The 8,527-nt window shown below is 45.9% G+C and overlaps 2 protein-coding genes across 2 annotated transcripts in view; both read left to right on the forward strand.

Annotated features, from left to right (window-relative positions):
• Positions 1-3,010: 3,010 nt before the first annotated feature.
• fdx2 (ferredoxin 2) lies at positions 3,011-4,669 on the forward strand. The gene is made up of 5 exons (XM_016494283.1): positions 3,011-3,201; positions 3,324-3,372; positions 3,912-4,018; positions 4,087-4,174; positions 4,246-4,669. Exons 1-5 carry the CDS (start codon positions 3,039-3,041, stop codon positions 4,400-4,402), a joined length of 564 nt encoding a protein of 187 aa, XP_016349769.1. The 5' UTR covers positions 3,011-3,038; the 3' UTR covers positions 4,403-4,669.
• A 1,551-nt stretch (positions 4,670-6,220) lies between these two features.
• zglp1 (zinc finger GATA like protein 1) overlaps positions 6,221-8,527 on the forward strand; it is a gene marked incomplete at its 3' end in the record, with an annotated part of 2,704 nt that continues 397 nt past the window's right edge. The window contains exons 1-2 of the mRNA XM_016494268.1: positions 6,221-6,379; positions 7,560-8,499. Coding sequence (XP_016349754.1) covers positions 7,577-8,499 — 923 coding nt within the window. The remainder of the gene's footprint in view (positions 6,380-7,559; positions 8,500-8,527) is intronic.

Consider the following 8,527-nt stretch of genomic DNA (forward strand, 5'->3'; position numbering starts at 1 on the left):
TAAGAGTGTAGGGTCACACACACACACACACACACACACACACACACTCACACACACACACGTATCAACAGACTCGCTGCTGCTCTGTGTTTTGTTTTGTTCTCTGGTTTCATGGTGTTTGACTTTTTTGGTAGGAGTTACTATCAGGGGTCAAAGGTCAGCAGTGACAGCTTCAGTTTGATAAGCACAACACAACCTCACAAACAGTCGTATATCTACATCCAATGCCAGAACCTCAAGAATGCCAAAGAATCAGCACTGACTGACTTTCCTGAATGAATTATTCCCAGAGGAACCACAGAAACTCTCTCTCTCTCTCTCTCGCGCACACACACACACACACTCTCTCTCTCTCTCTCTCTCTCTCTCGCACACACACACACACTCTCTCTCTCTCGCGCACACACACACACTCTCTCACTCTCTCTCTCGCACACACACACACACTCTCTCTCTCTCGCGCACACACACACACTCTCTCACTCTCTCTCTCGCACACACACACACACTCTCTCTCTCTCGCGCACACACACACACTCTCTCACTCTCTCTCTCGCACACACACACACACTCTCTCTCTCTCGCGCACACACACACACTCTCTCACTCTCTCTCTCGCACACACACACACACTCTCTCTCTCTCGCGCACACACACACACTCTCTCACTCTCTCTCTCGCACACACACACACACTCTCTCTCTCTCGCGCACACACACACACTCTCTCACTCTCTCTCTCGCACACACACACACACTCTCTCTCTCTCGCGCACACACACACACTCTCTCACTCTCTCTCTCGCACACACACACACACTCTCTCTCTCTCGCGCACACACACACACTCTCTCACTCTCTCTCTCGCACACACACACACACTCTCTCTCTCTCGCGCACACACACACACTCTCTCACTCTCTCTCTCGCACACACACACACACTCTCTCTCTCTCGCGCACACACACACACTCTCTCACTCTCTCTCTCGCACACACACACACACTCTCTCTCTCTCGCGCACACACACACACTCTCTCACTCTCTCTCTCGCACACACACACACACTCTCTCTCTCTCGCGCACACACACACACTCTCTCACTCTCTCTCTCGCACACACACACACACTCTCTCTCTCTCGCGCACACACACACACTCTCTCACTCTCTCTCTCGCACACACACACACACTCTCTCTCTCTCGCGCACACACACACACTCTCTCACTCTCTCTCTCGCACACACACACACACTCTCTCTCTCTCGCGCACACACACACACTCTCTCACTCTCTCTCTCGCACACACACACACACTCTCTCTCTCTCGCGCACACACACACACTCTCTCACTCTCTCTCTCGCACACACACACACACTCTCTCTCTCTCGCGCACACACACACACTCTCTCACTCTCTCTCTCGCACACACACACACACTCTCTCTCTCTCGCGCACACACACACACTCTCTCACTCTCTCTCTCGCACACACACACACACTCTCTCTCTCTCGCGCACACACACACACTCTCTCACTCTCTCTCTCGCACACACACACACACTCTCTCTCTCTCGCGCACACACACACACTCTCTCACTCTCTCTCTCGCACACACACACACACTCTCTCTCTCTCGCGCACACACACACACTCTCTCACTCTCTCTCTCTCACACACACACACACACACTCTCACACACACACACACACACACACTTTCTCATGCCGGTTGATGAACTAGTTTAGAGTCTTGAGATACTTTATATAGTGGTTTTCACAGCAGTGGATCAGCTGAAGGTGGATCTGCCCGGACAGGTCTGGAATGTCTTTGGGGTTTTCCTGTGTAAAGCCTGAAGCACTGCTGGTATCAGTCAGAATTCACTGTGATGTTTGTGAATGTTTGCAGTGACAGACGCCTGAACTTACACTTGGTTTTGCACATTGACTTTAAAACGACTCCATCAGTCGTTCAGGTGTCACAGCGAGAGCTGCAGCGATTCTGTAGAACCAAACCAAAGACTAAATCAACCAAATGTGTGAGAGTCAGTTTTGTTCATCAGCATGTGTTTATTACCCACATTTACATTTATTCATCAGCAGATGCTATCTTTAAACGATAGTGACTGCTCATAAATGTAGCAACATGGGGAACAGTACAACAATACGTTACTAAACCCTTCCTAAACCTCTGTTTCACTTTCCCCCGTGTTACTGCTTTGTCTGACGCTGCTGCTGCTGTGCGGTGTGTGTCGCCCTCTGGCGGAGGATGCTGGACACACACTCTACCTGGACATTTGTGTGGCGAACAGAAGCTATTGTGTTACTGTCAATGTGAAAAAACAATCATAGTAAAAATAAAATAAATACATTTACCCCTTAAGCTCTGGGGTTATTTTGGGGGTTTCAGGTTCAGTTTGCTCCAGCTATCTGCAGCTTATAGTGTATGATTCCACTAGGTGCCAAAATGTTCCCGAAAAAAGATTTTCCCATAACAGCTTCTAAACAGGAGTAGCAGCATTTATTGCATTTCCAATATCTGCAAATGATTTAAAAGTCAAATAATATTACTACATTTAGATTTATTATTTTAGCAGATGCTTTTATCCAAAGCCTTATCACGTGAAACAACATAATTAGCTATTTGTAATAAACCTCATGAGTTATAGTACATTTGTAAAATTATAAACTAGATAAGTACATTGTTAGAGGAGAAAAGAACAGTGCGTGAGAACTAAAAAGGCGTTTCCATTTACTTAGGTCTATGCCAAATGAACAGTTTAATGAATATCAAGAAATCTTGATACAGTGTCGTTACAAGTGTATACGATTTCATTGTCTTTTACTGGAAAACAGTGATACTTTAAAATGTTTATTTGTGTGTTTATTAACATCCAAATAACATCGTGACTTAAAAAAATGATATAGATATTAAATACTTATGAAACTACCATTGAGTAACAATAAAACGCTTCTGTAGTGTCGTCATCACGTCTCGGCTGCTATTGGCCGGCGTAGGTCACGTGATCAAAACAGTGTCATGGCGGCGTTCACGGCGGTCCGGGCGGCTGTGAGCTTCACTCAGCGGTTCGTCCGAGTTTCTCGGGACTGCAGCGTTTGTCCGCTCTACCGACTGAACGTGTGTACGGGAGCCGCGGTCGACGGGTTTTCAGCTCCTAACAGACGCCTGCGGACCAGCATCGGTGCGTCCTTCACACGCACTCACACACACACACACACACACCCACACACACACACACACACTCCCTCTGATGGGTTATTATGAGAGTGTGTGTAACTGTGGTCCTGTGTTTGTGTTTGTCAGGTGTGTGTCAGAGTGCAGACAGCAGTTCACCGGAGGAGGACCAGCGAGTGTGAGTTCATGCATCAGAACAATCTATGCTTTCTGTAACTGATCATTAAAGTCAGACAAACCCCATCTTTGCATTGCAGAAATGGCATTTAGATGTATTCACACAGACTTTAAGATTAATGCTTTAAATACAACATATATTGAACAGAGAAATATAAAATGTTGGGAAAAGTTTAATTCATTTATGATTCATTCATTCATTTAAAATCATTCAGGAACAAAGCAAGTGACTATCTTTATGAATGGGTCACTGAATCATTAACTCGACGTCACGAAACACCGCAGATGTTCTGTTGTGACTCTGTTTGGAACTACTTTGCAGCAAAAACAGTCGATATTGATAATATTGTGTCTAAAAATTGTATTGTTCAATGTTAGCATAAGCTTATGTTTTAGTTAATTTATTTATACTTGTATATCATTAGATAAAGTAAAAAATATGATCTTGAAAGGATGACAAATATGCATGTAGATGGACATGGCACTTTAAAATAAAAGCCCCAAACGGGCCGGGTGGGTGGATCTGCTGCTTTACTCCAGGGTTAATGTGGTGTTCATCGACCGCTCCGGACAGAGGATTCCCGTCAAGGCGAGGGTCGGAGATAATGCTCTTCACCTGGCGCACAAGCACGGCATTGAACTGGAGGGTGAGTCCAGCGCCTCTTCATCTCTATGTGTTTGAGGCTCGTCTTCATCAGCTCGTCTCTGTTCGCAGGTGCCTGTGAAGCGTCTCTGGCCTGCTCCACCTGTCACGTGTACGTCAGCAGCGAACACTATGAGAAACTTCCAGAGCCTGAGGAACGGTGAGGAGAGCTCTGCTCATCGTGGTGCTCATCTCGAGTCGTTTGACGTGTGTGTGTGTGTGTCTCTGCAGGGAGGACGATATGCTGGACATGGCTCCGATGCTGCAGGAGAACTCTCGTCTGAGCTGCCAGATCATCCTGACGCCGGAGCTGGACGGCATGGAGCTGACGCTGCCCAAGGTCACCAGGAACTTCTACGTGGACGGCCACGTGCCCAAACCGCACTGAGCCGCGTTCCAGATCGCAAAGCACTGTGGGATACGACACTAACCCAGCCTCGTCCTCCGCGCGGCTCTCAGTGAGCGGGTTATGAGCTGAAGAGCACTGAACTCTTGAGCTGAATTCGGTCCTCAGGTATTTCCTCGTGAAGGACTCCGGCGTGCCGCTTCATTATCCTTCACATAACCACAACATTAGAGAGAGTGTAGTTTTTGGTTTAAAGGGATAGTTCACCCAAAAATGAAATTCTGTCATTAATCACTCGCCCTCATGTGGTTCCAAACCCGTAAGACCTTCGTTCACCTTCAGAACACAGATGAAGATATTTCTGATGAAATCCCAGACCCTGCAGCGACAGACGGCAAGAGAACTGAAGCGTTCGAGGCTCAGAAAGGCAGTGAGGACATCGTTAAAATAGTCCATGTGACGTCAGTGGCTCAACCGTAATGTGATGAAGCTACGAGAATACTTCTGTGCACAAAGAAAAGAAATATAATGACTTTATTCACTGATTTCTTCTCTTGCGTGTCAGTCCTGACAGTAGCGTGACACATGCGTGTAATGCGGCTGACGCAGGAGCCGGTGTTCTGACGTAGAACACGCATGTGCTGCGGCTTGTTTATGAGCAGAGGAAAGCACACACATGTGTCGTGATACTCTCGTGAACGCACGGCGCAGACTGACATGCAAGAGAAGAAATCGGTGAATTTTTCTTTTCTTTGTGCACAGAAGTATTCTCGTAGCTTCATCACATTACGGTTGAGCCACTGACGTCACATGGACTATTTTAACGATGTCCTCACTGCCTTTCTGAGCCTCGAACGCTTCAGTTCTCTTGCCGTCTGTCGCTGCAGGGTCTGGGATTTCATCAGAAATATCTTCATCTGTGTTCTGAAGGTGAACGAAGGTCTTACGGGTTTGGAACCACATGAGGGCGAGTGATTAATGACAGAATTTCATTTTTGGGTGAACTGAAAACATCAAAATCCGAGAACTCTTTCTCTCCGTTTCTTTTCTTTGTATGAAAAAAGATTTTCTGCATTGTTTCTATGACAGTTAGGCACATTTGCTTATTGTTTCCCTTGACTGTAATGCAGATGTTGTTTCATTCATAGTTTTATAATTCACATTATCCTCCTCGATGACTTACTGTACTGCAGCAAACATTACTGTAGTACAATATGTTACTGATGGAAGCCAAAATGAAAGAATGTGCAACAAATACCGCCATGATGCATAAACGGGCTTGGTTTTTTTTCATACACCTATTATTGCTTTGTTGTTTTTGTGGTGAAGTATGAGCTGGACAGAAACATTCCACTTCACAAATAATTTCAGGCTTTTATTCATGTTAAGGTGTTGAGAGTTATGGACACGGCAGAAAGATAATGCTACACATCTCCTCTGATGTATGATGGCTCTGTTCTGCCATCCGTCCCTGATCCAGCAGATGTAGGCTCTCCAGACATTCCTGTGTTTTACAGTGAGACACAGTCACTGCAGATCATTCATTACTAACAAACACACATTTCTCCTGTGTCTACTCCAATTATTCAGAAATATGTAGAAACCACAAATCTGTTGAAGGTGTGGACAGTATTAAAAATGTCATGTTTGATTCTGACGTCTAAAATAAACAGTCACGTGTCATAATCCATGTGTTTGGAGTTAATCATTCATTCTTTACAATAAATGAGCCTATTATCCACTTCACTCGTTTAGTTGTCGAGAATCTGAGCTTCCGGCGCACAGGTGAGATCCGGAACACCTGCTCATCACGTCACGTGACAGTCGCTTCGCACGTGAAAGCATCTCAGCGGTGAGTTTATTTACATCTGTTCATGATCACACAAACACAAACTCCTCGTGCTCGGGTCGGACTGCTGAACGGGGGTGTGCTGATGCTGTGGAGCGCTTGCCGCGCGCGGGAGATTGACCGTTACTTTGTAGCGACTGCTGAGAGGAAACTCGTCGATCTGTTACATTGTGAGTTATGACGTGCATGAGCTGCGTTCGAAATATTCTTCAACTATGAATTACTGCCAAGTAAATGTATCATCACTTTCAACTTTATTTTCTTTCTGTCAGCTTATTTTCCGTCAGTTCTGAGGTAAACGTTATTCAGGACTGCCACTACAAGATTTTTGATGTCGTATCCCAACTACATTAATAATAATTCTGTCTCTCGTCTTTATGCCATTGTGTGTTTGGTCTTTATGATAATGAGATGCGTCTTCAGTTTTCACAGTGATCTTTACTGCAGTGAACAGATGTGTAACTCTCGAATACATCACTCTGGAAAAGTGCAGATACTGTATATATTACTGCGTAAAAGACTGGAGTCAGTAAACATTTATGTTGTTTGTTTTTAAGAAACGACTACTTTTATTCAGCAAGGACGCATTACATTTTTCGACAGTAAAGACATTTATAATGTTACCAAAGATTTCTATTTCAAATAAATGCTGTTCTTTTTAACTTTCTGTGAATCCTGAAAAATAAAATGTATCACAGTTTCCACAAATATATTGTGCAGCACAACTGTTTTCAACACTGATAATAATCAGAAATGTTTCTTGAGCAGCAAATCAGCATATTAGAATGATTTCTGAAGATCATGTGACACTGAAGACTGGAGTAATGATGCTGAAAATACAGCTGCGCATCACAGACATACATTACAGTTTAACAGATATTCACACAGAAAACAGCTGTTTTAAATTCTAATAATATTTCACTGTTTGTACTGTATTTTTGATCAAATAAATGCAGCTGTGGTGAGCAGAAGAGACTTCTTTAAGAAACATTAACCCCCGGTTTCACAGACAAGGCTTAAGCCTAGTCCCAGATTAAAATGTAAGTCTGAGCTGTTGCAACTGAAAGAAACTTGCACTGATTGACCTTAAAATATGTCAGAGCCCTTGTTTTGTCTCGAGATGCACAGCAGGAATGTTTTTTTCTAAGGCATGTTTATAAAATTTACTTAAATGTATTAATTGAACTATGGCCTAATACTGGCTTAGTCTAAGCCCTGTCTGTGAAACCAGGCCTAAAGCATCTTACTGACCCCAAACTTCTGACAGGTTGTGTGAACGCCCTGGGTGTTTAAATCTGTTGTATTTGAATGGCTTCAGAGTGTCTCAGTTTATGTTGCTCTCTGTTTCAGTAAACCGATGAGGGAACATGAGCTCTCATGCGTGTTCTCCAGAAGATGTGCAGCACCAGCATGTGACCCAGTCCACCATCCTCCTCCTGCTTCAGGAGGCCACAAAACTCGCTCCGCCAGTGGACGACGAGAGCTGGAGTTCTGGACCGTCTCATGTTGAGAATCAAGACACCGGGTCACTCGTCCTCTCCAGCTGTGAAGACTCCGAGTTCAGCGGCTCTTTCTCTGTAATGCACGAGTCTGAGCACAGCAGCAGCGCATGGGAGGTGATGCGTCTGATCAACCAGCAGTGCGAGCAGCTGCTGCAGTCCGGCTGTGAGGACAGAGGTCCGGTCGATCTCGACCCATCAGACGTCACAGAGACCGTGGTGACATCCAGACCTCTGTTTGAGCCCGAGAGTCCCACTGTTAACTGCAGCAGCGCCCCGGCTGATGCATGTTTCTCCGTCATCGAGCTCACAGATGAGGAGGAAATCAAAGATCCCGATGATCTCGCTGAGCTCATAAAGACACACACAGCGGATCACATCAGCGCCAGTGAGAAGACCGAAAAACCGTCTGTGCTGCACATCGAGGGCCGTTCTGATCGGGACGAATCTGTTGTCCCGTCCACAGGAAGTGACTGTCCTCTTGACTTCACTTCCTGTCTGGTGTCTGAGCGAGATGCTGAGAGTGAGTGGGTCCCTCTGAACGCCTCTGAAAACACACACTGTTCCTCACAGCCGGCCGACCTCAACAATAATCTCATAGAGAGTGTGCATAAGGAGCTCCAGGGTCGGCAGACGTGTTCGAGGGACGCCGGCAGACGGACGCAGAGGAAGCAGCCTCGTCCCGGCCGCAGCCCCGACCCGCAGGACCCCGGCGTGCAGGGCGTGACCTTCAGCATGTACCCGCAGCTGGACGCGGATCACAGCAGACTGATCATCACCTCCAACTACAGGTGGAGCTGCTCGTCTCCAGAACCTCAA

Source organism: Sinocyclocheilus anshuiensis, unplaced genomic scaffold, assembly GCF_001515605.1.
Source record: "Sinocyclocheilus anshuiensis isolate Anshui unplaced genomic scaffold, SAMN03320099.WGS_v1.1 scaffold2668, whole genome shotgun sequence".
NCBI classification, from domain to species: Eukaryota; Metazoa; Chordata; class Actinopteri; order Cypriniformes; family Cyprinidae; genus Sinocyclocheilus; species Sinocyclocheilus anshuiensis.

Coding starts and splice junctions, on each gene's coding strand:
- fdx2 (XM_016494283.1), top strand. CDS start 3,039: ATGGCGGCGTTCACGGCGGTCCGGGCGGCTGTGAGCTTCACTCAGCGG. Junction 3,202..3,323: donor ACGCCTGCGGACCAGCATCG/GTGCGTCCTTCA, acceptor TGTGTTTGTCAG/GTGTGTGTCAGAGTGCAGAC. Junction 4,175..4,245: donor CTTCCAGAGCCTGAGGAACG/GTGAGGAGAGCT, acceptor GTGTCTCTGCAG/GGAGGACGATATGCTGGACA.